We start from the raw sequence: 12,473 nt of genomic DNA on the forward strand, positions 1-12,473 counted from the left end.
ATAGCTTTCCTCGGTGGCAGTGCATTATAACGGATGATTTTTCTTAATGCAGGATTTGTCACTGTGAAGGAGATGAGGAAAGCCAGCTGATTACACCCTGCCACTGTACAGGGAGCCTTCGATTCGTACACCAGGCCTGCCTGCAGCAGTGGATCAAGAGCTCCGACACACGCTGCTGTGAGCTGTGCAAGTACCAGTTCATTATGGAGACCAAACTAAAGCCACTACGGAAAGTAAGTGAAATAAAAAAAGAAAATCTTAAGGGAGCACTCTGTTAATATCTTGCTTTTGCATCCAGTAAAAGCACTCTGCGTGAGTGCAGGATGCACCATATAGCCTGGACATCGCAGTGTGTAAAGAAGCGGTCGGCTAACGGCAAGCGCTTTGGAGGACATCGTGTTTCATCTCGCCGCTCCTGAGTCAGCGCAGGGGTGGTAGGGGTGAGCTGAGCCTAAATAATAATTGGCCATTTCAAATTGGGAGAAAATAAACATAATTGGCAACGACTAAATTTATAAAAAATAAATAAAATAATTTTTAAAAAAAATAGCCGGCTTTTATCACTGTGGAGTTTTACATTTAAAATAATTTTCAACTCATTCAATGCAAATTAAAATAAATAAATAAAACTCTGATAAGGTAGTCTGTTAATAACATGCTTGTCCCAGTAGAGTATTTCATTTTAATGAATAATAGAATCACTGTCATGCAAAATGTAGCTAACTTCACAACTTTGACTTAAAACTCCAGCCTTTTGAACTGGGAGATAGAGCCAGAGCTGCCTGCTTTTTTATTTTATTTTATTTTTTTTAATGTAATTGTATCCAGCATCTGTTAGTGTTTTTTGAATATCTGTTTTACAAAAAAATGTATTTGCAAATTTTGAGTTTAAAGTTTCATTTAAAGTTCGTCTATCTAAACAACAATTAACCACAAGCTTTCAGACCTCAGAGGTCTCTTCTTCTTCAGGTGAAAGTAGAAAAGAGAGATTAATTCTACTTTCACCTGAACAAGAGACCGCTGAGGACTTGAAAGCTTTTGATTTAATTATTGCTTACTTAGTCCAATAAAAGGTGTTACCTGTCCTTCTCTTTGTTGATCATCTCTGGACTAGTACGGCTACCTATTAATAAATGTGTTTAAAATGCTTGCCAAAACAAAAACATAACTTTAATTTTTTTTTTGTATTGGTCCAGCATAAAATGTACACCAAAATGCGTGCTTTGCAGCAATAGTAAAAAGGCTGGAGATGTCAGTGTATCATCCTGGCTATGCCAAGTTCTCAGTCTGAGCTTGGAAATTTGAGTGGCCACTTAAGGGCCTATGTATATTGCAGCTAAGGCATATGCAGTTAGACAGTACAAATGGGGAGCCAACTCCAGGACCGTGATATATCCGAATCCGCAGTATAGCGAGGGGCGATATAACGAGAGGTGGGTGTATTTCCATCCATATGCAACAGTTCTGTGCCTGCAGACTCTGTAGTAATCACCACAGGACAAACACAAGCATAGAGCTTTCTTTCACTTGACTAAACAGTCTCCTGTCTTTTGAAATTTGTGCCAGTGCCTGCAAAGCAGATCTGCTGTGTTGAAAAATATATTAAAAAATGTATTTTTTTTGTTTGTTTGTTTTTTTTTTTTTTTTTTAACTTGTTTTGTTAATATTGCACTGCGTCTTCAAGCAGGTATAATGGCAAATTAATATAAAACATCAGGATGGCAACAGAACTTGAAAAACCAGCTTCGTTGCCCTACAGAACAGGCAAAATATTGTTTTGAGGATAGTTTCATATAGTTACACTGCCTTTGCATCTGCACTTAATTTTTTTTTTTTTTATGAGTTTTGTTCCGTCTTTGTCTTGCAGTGGGAGAAGCTCCAGATGACATCCAGCGAGAGACGGAAGATAATGTGCTCTGTGACATTCCATGTCATCGCTATTACCTGTGTGGTGTGGTCCTTGTATGTTCTCATTGACAGAACAGCAGAGGAGATTAAACAAGGTCAGACAAGTGGTATGTAGAGTCTCGTGCTCTTTTACCAAACCTTACCCTTATTCATTTATAAAGCTTACCTTCTAATAAATACACACATGGTTAAAAACTATGTTCTCAATATTATTCTGAACTAAAACTTAATATTTCAAACTTCTTGCTGTTAAATATTTCAAAATGAGACAGATGAGATGCATACAGTTAAGAAAAGTTTCGAAAGCTTTAACTTGTTTAATTGTCTAGAAAATAACTTTCTGTCTCTTTGGCCAGTTTTAGTTGCAACAAATTCTTCAGTTGTCATTAATTCATACTAGTGCTTGCAAAATACGTTTAATTCAAGCACTGTGTAAACTGCATTTAATGTATTTTATTTTATTAATTCTTAGACAGTATCTTGTGGATTTAAAGTTAGGTACTTAGCTTTCCTGGGAACGTGAATTTACACAATTAAACTATAATATTTGAAACTTAATTTAACTTAACGGTGGTGTGTTTTTTTAATTTTTTTGTTGTTTTTATTTTAGCATGTGCAACGATATTGCACAGCATTGCAGAAACGGTAACTTGTGAGAATAATATTGAAACAGAGGACTAACTATGTCTTGATTTTGAGGTGTTTGGATATTTAGGTTACGGCATATTTTTGTGTAATAAATAATTCACATTCAACTGATTTTCTTTTATAAAAGTAAGCGTTGGAAGGGACTAGCTAGGTGTGTCCGCTCTTTTGGGACAGTTAGATGTCTGTTTAACATACTGTACTGTATTGCTTCAAAAATAAGACAACTAACACTTCCTTTAGTACTGCATAGATGAAGAATTAAAATTGCAGAATTACTAAGTACTAAACTTATGCAGTGTCTGGTGGATTTCATTTTTCTTTTTGCAACAACTACCGACACCACCCAGGGAACATTAATAAAGCTGATGATGTCATCAAAAAGAGGCAGGTTGTCATTCTTGAACGACTGTATACCCATACATAAAGTGCTTGTGACAGTCGCCTGTATTCTCAGGCCATTTTATGAATAGCAATATGGACGACTTTAATTAGTCTTAAACGAAATTCGTTTTATTGCAGCAGTCGTCAAGTACATATCAAATACAAGGACTGTATCTGGTGGCATCGAAATTGTGGAGAATACATCTGATATGCAGCTCACACCTCCTCGCCTCCAACATATGCATCAGTGATGATGGGTTTATCTTAATTGTAGGCCATTGAAAGATTACAGGAAGTAGTAGACACAGCCATTGAAAGCAGAAATTTCAGAGTGCCGTACATGTTTGCATAGGTTTAACAGCAGAGATGAGGTCCTGTGCTTCTGGATTGCTATCTACTACAGTTGAAGCTCACTAACTGGGCTCTATTAACAAGCAGGGGCTTCTATTCAATTTTCTGGTCAAATGATTCATCATTACCCTTGCCATTTAGCAGTCAAAACATCTCCAGTCTGTTCAGATGCTGTAACAAGCTTACACTTGCAGTGACTGTATGCGGTCGTGTACAGTAGCAGACAGATCAGTGGTGTTAAGATCACAACTCAGTCTCTGTTGTTCATCCTAAAAGATTATCGCTTGCAGTGTAGAGATGATTTCTGAACAGTTCAAACATACACTGTTACTCTTTCATATCTCTGAATCCACCTAGTGGAGCTGAAAGAGGGTTTTTCTTCTCAGGGTCTGCTAATAGCCATTCAGTTGCTATGCAGACAACTATGTACATGTTCTCATTGATAGGGAAACTGCTGCTGTGACACAACACTAAATTCAGGGTAGGGGTTATGTATGTGTTGTGCTCGTGGGTTTCTTTGTTGTATGCTTGAATGCACAATGTAACATTTCCAGAAATATTTATGCCACTGTTGCAAGAAGCACAATATGTCAGTACTGGCATTGACATGCAATGATTGGAACAGATCCATACACAGAACTCATCAAGAACATGCTGTATGTCTTTCCAGGTGAACAGGTGGCTGCAATCCCTGTGGTGTCTGAAACATGTCTTTCTCAAATTGTTGTGATGCTTAGGTTGAGGGTAACTATTGCAATGTTGAAACACTATGGCCCTGCTGATACACTGCTTACTCAAGGTTGACTCAGAGTTGGGTGCATTTGGCTGTTTTAGCCAGTTTAGAATTATTAGTAGCTGTAGCTGCAGCTTGCATTCAAAGTAAAGTACAGCTTCAGTCATGCTTTTTTAGGGTATACAGTCTGCATGTTTGTATAGAGCTGGTGGTGAGCTTGCCAGCTGTTTCACTCCAGTAAACCCAAGAACAGATCTCTGGCACCTTGAATGAACAGCACCTTGAGTGCCCGATTAATTCCTGTTTACCAGGGCAGATTACGTTGCCAAAATAAAACAATGCTGAACCTGAAAACTGACTGCACAGCACAAAACCTGCGTTTAATTTAGGTGTAATTGTCCTCCAGTGTTGTTCAGAAGTACGTAGGTTTAAGGTGGTTGATTTTCAAATGGTTGATGTTCCTTTAAAGTTTACCACAGTAATTTTGCAGTTTTCACATGGTTATACTATTTTACCATAGCTTACCATGATTTTCTATGTTTTTAAAACTGCATTACCATACCTCTTTGGGCTTTTCAATGCTTTACTATGCTTTCACTATGCTTTATTACACTTTGCTATGCTTTTGCTGTGGGAAACTTTTATAAGGGTTACCTGATAAAAAGGAGCATTGCTTCCTTCTCCCACAAATCAGAGACCTAATTGTATTAAGAAAGTGTGGCATATTGTGAATTAAAAACAAATGTAATGCTATGCAAAATACATATACAGATTTAAAATAAATAAATAAATAAATAAAAACTTGCTTCCTCAGTAATAATTAGAACATTTGAAGAAGATAAGTAACAGTTAGATTGAAGGCTTGGAACTGAAATAAAAAACTACTTCATATGTTTTCATGAGCCCAGTAAAAAGTTTATCTATTATTAACATTCGAAAATGTTCACAAACCTTACAGAATTACAAATTCAAGGACAATGGCTTAAAATGACATTTATACAGTTCCTTATTTACTTTCTCCTCTTTTTTTTTATTAAATCTGCAACTGTTATGAGTAGTTCTAAGTGCCGACGATCACATATTGAGTTTTATTGATTTTTTCCGGATGACCTGAGAGAGTGATTTGAACTGGTTGCTCCTTTTCCAAGTGGCTGGAACTCATAATTTCTCCATTGATTTTTCCTTTGATTATAATCCAATGAGTACAACGCATAATGGACAATACATTAGATTGATAACACTATTAACTGATTCTTAGAAGTGTTACTAAATAAAATTGCTGTCAAAATTCAAGATTCTACATTTGCAAAGAAAGATATAAGAATGTAAGAAAATGTATGAGCGAGAGGAGATCATCTGGCCTATCTAAACTCATTCGCTTTTCAGTAGCTGATTAATCTCAAAACGATCCAACTGATTGTGCCTCCACAACATGACTAGGTATGCCATTCCATACCCTCACCACTCTCTCTGTGAAGAAGAGTCTCCTTCAGCAACATGACTAGGTAGCCCATTCCATACTCTCACCACTCTCTCTGTGAAGAAGAGTCTCCTTCAGCAACATGACTAGGTAGCCCATTCCATACCCTCACCACTCTCTCTGTGAAGAAGAGTCTCCTTCAGCAACATGACTAGGTAGCCCATTCCATACCCTCACCACTCTCTCTGTGAAGAAGAGTCTCCTTCAGCAACATGACTAGGTAGCCCATTCCATACCCTCACCACTTTCTCTCTCTCTGTGAAGAGTCTCCTTCAGCAACATGACTAGGTAGCCCATTCCATACCCTCACCACTCTCTCTGTGAAGAAGAGTCTCCTTCAGCAACAAGACTAGGTAGCCCATTCCATACCCTCACCACTTTCTCTCTCTCTGTGAAGAGTCTCCTTCAGCAACATGACTAGGTAACCCATTCCATACCCTCACCACTCTCTCTGTGAAGAAGAGTCTCCTTCAGCAACATGACTAGGTAACCCATTCCATACCCTCACCACTCTCTCTGTGAAGAAGAGTCTCCTTCAGCAACATGACTAGGTAGCCCATTCCATACCCTCACCACTCTCTCTGTGAAGAAGAGTCTCCTTCAGCAACATGACTAGGTAGCCCATTCCATACCCTCACCACTCTCTCTGTGTGAAGAAGAGTCTCCTTCAGCAACATGACTAGGTAACCCATTCCATACTCTCACCACTCTCTCTGTGAAGAAGAGTCTCCTTCAGCAACATGACTAGGTAGCCTATTTTATACCCTCACCACTCTCTCTGAAGAAGAGTCTCCTTCTGCATTCTGTTTGCTTTTTTTGATTGCTTGCCCACACTGCCTGGTTGCAGACAGTAATGATTAGATTACAACACCACGGTCTTGATGTGTCTGTTCTAGTTCTACACTCCAAACAAAAGGGATGCTAATGGTTTCCATGGAAACTTGGAGAAGCAGCTGGGCTTTCAAAACAGGTCATAAGGGAAAAAATCAATAGTTATAAAACAGCACTCTCAAAACTATGAACAATTGCAAATGTCGTAGAGGTAAAAAATTAATTTTAGAAATGCATGGGTGTAAAGAATTTTATTCTATGGGTAATAAAGTGTGTATGGTTGTTCATACATTATAAAAACTTACTTTTTCTAACCATGCAGCCGGGAGAATACCAGGTAATTCTTTTTAAATTTATTTTTCTGTAAATATTTTAATACATTCTTATTGCACATTACGTTCTTGTTTTAATTGAAGTCGTCAGTGAAAAATGTAATTGAGTGGCAAGATTTGAACTTTCAACTTACGTTTTGTGACTCACCACATCAAATTGCTTCCAACAATATTGCTAATTCTTAAATCGGTGCATGTTGACATTTATTACAATTACTGTCTTTTTAAAAAATAAAGGTGGATTTTAGAGGCTTTAATTAATATTTGAGGTGGTGGGTGATGGCTGTTATAACATACTACAAATACATTTTTGCTCAAAAGAACCAACTTCCCAATGTTTCGATATGTTTAACATACCTTTGTCAATGGGAAGTATGTTTGAAAATAAACAGTGGAGGTACTTATACTACAAATAAATACAACTAAAACAGTTGTATACAACTAATTGTTTGGGACAGTTGCAGCAGCAGCCAAGACATCCAGTTGTCCTTTCAGTCCTTTTTGAAGCCACTAACAGCATTATGTGGATCCCCTGGGATATGGTATTTAGCACAGAAGGAGGGTTTTTCTAATGTTCAAACAGGTATCATGAACACTACATGGTAGAATACAAGTAAAAAAAAAAACAGATTACCTCAATAAAGCACATTTTAGAAATGGCTTCTTGACAACTGTTTTTCAGTTCCTTTTCAGGGTATTTTTCATGTGAAAAGTTGTTAGTAGCTCAATGACCATTTGAAAAATATAGGATTATCCAAATCTGGTTTGTATGTATAGGTAGATACTGTATATCCTTGCTTTTTCTAATTGCTGTATACATAAAGCAGGGTGTCAATCATATACTGAGCATCAAAAGAAACTTATCACTTATTTGAGCATCAAAAGAAAAGTATCACTTGTATTTGAGCATCAAAACAAACGTATACTCATATTTGAGCATCAAAAGAAACTTATCACATTTCTATTTGGATCAAATTCACTAGATTTGACCGAAAAATGACAAAGTCTGTTTTGGAGCAGGTGCAGTGAGTTTTTATTGTGCTGATTTTCTCAATTCACGAAGATACTGCAAAATGATCTGTCGATCTTGGGCAGGTGTTTTGACTCTTGGTTTCCCAGTTCGTGGCCTGTCATTAACAGAGCGTGTCTGGTTATACGGTCTCGCCAGGTTTGAAATTGCTGGCTTGAGCACCCAAGACGGCGAGCCACAGTATGCTGCCCTAGTCCAGCCTCCAACATGTCGATTAGACGAAGGCACTGCTCTCTTAACAGACGTGGCATATTGGTATTTTTCTGTGATTTTCTTTAATGCTTTTATTCAAGCTTGCAATTCAATAGCTGAAATCACTCCATGTCCAGTGCCCAATCAACTGTCTCACTAATTAGGTGATGAAGTGCATATGCTTCAGTCATAGTCATTCAAGCGTGTCATGGTCAAGGATGAATGATCGAGTGATTAAAAAGAAACCAAAAGCATTTTGTCAATGTCCATCATTTATATACCTTTTTTTTTTTTTCAAAAATAAATGCGTTATAATAGTGACAAGTTTCTTTTGATGCTCGGTATATTAAAGAGCACACAGTTGAATTGTGAAATGCAAATTAGTCTTATTTCTTGTACACAATAAATCCAAATGTTTTTTTTCCCCCAGCATAAGATTTATAAACAGTAATGAATAGGAGCCTGTAAATCAGACAAAACCATCCTGTGCTTCACCTGGCAGTCATAGGGGTTTTGCTTAAAGCAAAATGTGTCTCTTAAAAGATTTACAATTCTCAGCTCTACAACCATGCAAACTCTGAAACCAAAGTGAAATTTCATTTTACTGAATGAAGCACTGTGCACTGATTGGTTTAGGGTTCCTTCCTTGCTAGTTATAAAAGTTTTTCTGATGAATATGGTAAGCACAGCCACTATGAAAAACAACATTTGAGTAGGCTGTGGCTGTCCAGTTTTGCCCTGTGACAACCAAATGTGGAATGATTGTGTTGTCTCACACACCAGTGTGCATCTCACTTAAGGTTACGCTGGGATGGTTAATATTTAATGTTATCAAATGCCTGGTGGATATGTCAATGTGAGTGAATTATTATAAATTATTCATCACTTAATTGTGAACCTATCAAGCAACTCTTATTTCTGTAGTCATAAAAATTATGCTAAAGAATATTACATTAATGCTTGTTAAACATTTTTGATGGTAAGTAAATCTTAGATCCTCTTGGGACAGATGTATGAACAAAAAAACTGAGTGGCAAATTTGTTCCTCATTTGGGTATTTGTAATATGTCTACATTGTGCCAGTCTGCAGAAAAACATTTTGGGGGAGTAAAATAAAGAACAGATGACCCTCCCAGTCATTCTAAATATATATGAATGTATGGGTCTCCCAAAAACCAGGCATCATAGGCAATCTCATATATGATGCCAGTTTGGATGTTCTTTGTTAAATCAGGCCAGACCTTGTTAACTATTGGCACCACATATCACAATGATCTGAATTTCTTCTTTGCTTAAAGACAGTTTACACCTGAAATAAACAGAGACACTCAATATTAACAATTATGATGTCTGTCTTGTGGGACACTGTTTGTGTGCTTGTTTTTACCCTGTTTGGATTTTTTTTTTTTTTTAAAGTCATTATTTTAAAAAAAACCTTATCTTTTGTTGCAGGTATTTTGGAATGGCCCTTTTGGACTAAACTGGTCGTTGTGGCAATTGGTTTCACAGGAGGACTGGTGTTTATGTACGTCCAATGTAAAGTGTACGTCCAGTTATGGAAGAGACTAAAGGCTTATAATAGAGTAATATATGTGCAAAACCGCCCTGAGACTAGCAAAAAGATTGTTTTTGAGAAACGTGCACTAATGGAGCCAAACTTTGAAAACAAAGACGCCCTGGCGCCACCTCATTCAGATACAAACTCTTCTTATATAGAGCCAGAGGATTACAGCATGGAGATTTTACATGTTTGATTTGTTCGGGGGTGCCCTCCTTCCCTCAAAGAACCACCCTGTCCTTCTCCATGTGCATTCTGTCCGTCACAATCATCTAGTAAACTACGAAGGGGTTCTATCTATAGAAAACATCAGCCCTCGACTACTGCTATTACTGCCACTAACTACTGATCTCTGATTTTCTCACGCTAGTGAAATGAATCACAAAGCATACAAGCACTTTTTCAATGTCCTTGTTTTGTAACTGCTTTGAAAGCTTGAAGAAAAAGGTCAGATTCAAAATATCCCTTTTGTACCACGACTTTTATAATCCCAATATACAGATCAAGGAAGATGTGAAGACCAAAACGAGGAGCAATTCCACATAGAAAGTATCATTCCATTTTTGTAGACTTGCCTGAAGCAAAATATTGACTCAGGTGCAATCCAAGCTGTGAGCTACATAAGCGGACGCTATTATTAATTAGTCAGGAGGCCAAAAATTGCTTGAAAATGTAAATTAGATACACACTTTTTTTTTGTTGTTTTTCTTTTTTTTTTTTTTTTTTTACAAATATTGAAGCTGAGACTATTTCCACTGCTAGTGTCTTAGAGTTCAAGTTAAAACTTATTTTCAGCACATTCCTTTCACTGTTGCACTGTTTAACTTATTAAAGAAGGGCATAGAGATGTTCTAAATGGGAGTTATCAGCCAATCTAAGACATACACGCAATCATATTATAAATAAAGAATAAAATACATATACAATCAGGTCCCATACTCCTGAAAGAATACTTTCATAACAGAACATTCCAGCCACTATTACCCATTCAAATTCACTGCTTCACAAAAACAAAGCTGTATGTCTTTACCATGCATTCCTTTTAATTTTAAGCAGAGGGGTTTGGACTGTACTGGGAGTTTGAGCTGCAATAACATGTATGTTAGCAGCAGGGTCTTTTTTATACATTATTTAAACTACAAACTGCAGCCGTATGTGATTCTTATTTAAAAGAGAGCAGAGGCGCAGCCCAAGAGCCTCACACAGCCCAATATAATGAAATGAAAGAGATTCTTAGGATTTCTGTGAAAACGATTGGAACCTCTTCTTGCATCTTTTTCTATGAGGTGCTTAAGAACATCTAAAGGTTCTGGACCATTACTTCAGCTGCATATTAAAGTGCAATTACCCTGTGTTGATCATATACCTGACCTGTTTGGAGTCATTGTGTTTTGTGTGTACAATAGAATAGAGCCATGTTTTTTACAGTAGTGTTTATTAAAAAGGTTGAAAAGGGCACTTGGGAGGGGTTGGGGCAGGTCTTTTATTCATTTGAATTTACCTAACTGGAAATGGAATCTTTAAAATACCACTTTACTTTGTAAACATTTTGATTGTGAATTTGTTCACACACACACACACACACACACATATATATATATTGATTTGTTGGTACATATTTTGTGTATCTCCCAGGAATAATAGTAGTTGTTTAATTTCTTATATTTATTAATGTTCCCTTTATATAAGTGACACATTTCACAGTGATTGTTCGCGTTACTTAAATCCATATCATGCTGAGTAATTCTCTTTAAAGTGTGGCATCACAAAAAAAAAAAAATGTAACTGCATCTTTGTAAATCAATGTTCTTTAAACCATGCAGGGCCAATGAACCGAGTCAAAACTGAACAGCACTATAATTCTTATACAAGAAGAGAAAGTTAACAAGGTATATAACCTTTAAGACAGAGACATTTATTGTGAATATACAGAAAACTTTTAACAAAACCACTTAAGACTTTAAAAAAGAAGAAAAATACACTTCACTTTATTGCTTTCTTAGTTGTTTATGTATGATTGTTGGTAAAAAGAAATGCTGTAATTTAAATGTAAAAAGTTTTGTATTCTTTTATGTATGTTTCTATATTTTTCTCAGTATTATATCACTTGGCTCTTAGTTTCCTAATGAAGTGTAAGTGATTACATTTGTGCTGTGGTTACACAGGGGTATTGATTGCAGGCAATAAACATGTTTATATAAAAAATGATCAAAGCCATGCAGACTTTATCATTTATAGTTTATTGTATTGGTATACAGAGCATTTACACAGTGTGGATAAATATTATTCATGTCATTTTCCAAAATACTCTGAGGTGTGTAGAGGGAGGAGCAGCTGACAGTCACAGACCAACTTGCATGAAAACTGTGCTTTTATTGGTTGTGTTTGTTTACTCAAAATGTTGGTTTACATGTGTTGATGTTGGATCCTTTGAGACAAACTTTACAAAGTTTATCAGCTACGATACTAGGAACTGGATGAACATAGATGGGCCAAATGGTCTCCTCTTGTTCGTACATTTTCTTATCTTCTTATGTTCATAGAGTGTACCTCAATTCCCAAATCCTAGATCTTCTATAATAAAGGATCTGCAATTTACCTCTCCGCCACTAGAAACTAATTTAAACCTGGATATACAGTACAGTGCTTCTCCTGTGTAACGCTGCAGTTGAGAGCCACGGATTCAAGACCATGCTAATGAGGACCTGCTTAATCTGCTTAGAGACATAAGTAATCTTGAATACTATGTTACAGCATGCTGTTGCTTTATGTTAAACATACTGTATATCTTAATTGTTTGGGGAAAATGTGAAAAAAGCCTGTAGTGTTTGGTAAAAAAGGGGGGTGGGCAAAAAAATTTTTAATTTTCAGACTGCTGTTGGTCGGCAAGAACAAAGTCTAACATTCTTTTTTACATTCTTCTGTAATTCTTTACACATTTGTATTACAGTAAAATATTTGCTTAAAGATCACCAATCATGGCAAAAAAAAAAAAATGCATGATTAGTTGTGACCGACATTTTTTTTTT

The 12,473-nt window shown here is 36.5% G+C and overlaps 1 protein-coding gene across 3 annotated transcripts in view; it reads left to right on the forward strand.

Annotated features, from left to right (window-relative positions):
* Positions 1–11,652, forward strand: part of LOC121321885 (E3 ubiquitin-protein ligase MARCHF8-like) — a 103,534-nt gene extending 91,882 nt beyond the window's left edge. For 2 of the 3 annotated variants that reach the window (XM_041261218.1, XM_041261216.1), the window contains 3 exons: positions 53–233; positions 1,868–2,015; positions 9,339–11,652. In XM_041261218.1, coding sequence (XP_041117152.1) covers positions 53–233; positions 1,868–2,015; positions 9,339–9,640 — 631 coding nt within the window. In that variant the 3' untranslated portion in view covers positions 9,641–11,652. The remainder of the gene's footprint in view (positions 1–52; positions 234–1,867; positions 2,016–9,338) is intronic. The other variant, XM_041261217.1, reaches the window with a different exon arrangement.
* The last annotated feature ends 821 nt before the right edge of the window (positions 11,653–12,473 follow it).

This window comes from Polyodon spathula, chromosome 10 (assembly GCF_017654505.1).
Source record: "Polyodon spathula isolate WHYD16114869_AA chromosome 10, ASM1765450v1, whole genome shotgun sequence".
In the NCBI taxonomy this organism is placed as follows: Eukaryota; Metazoa; Chordata; class Actinopteri; order Acipenseriformes; family Polyodontidae; genus Polyodon; species Polyodon spathula.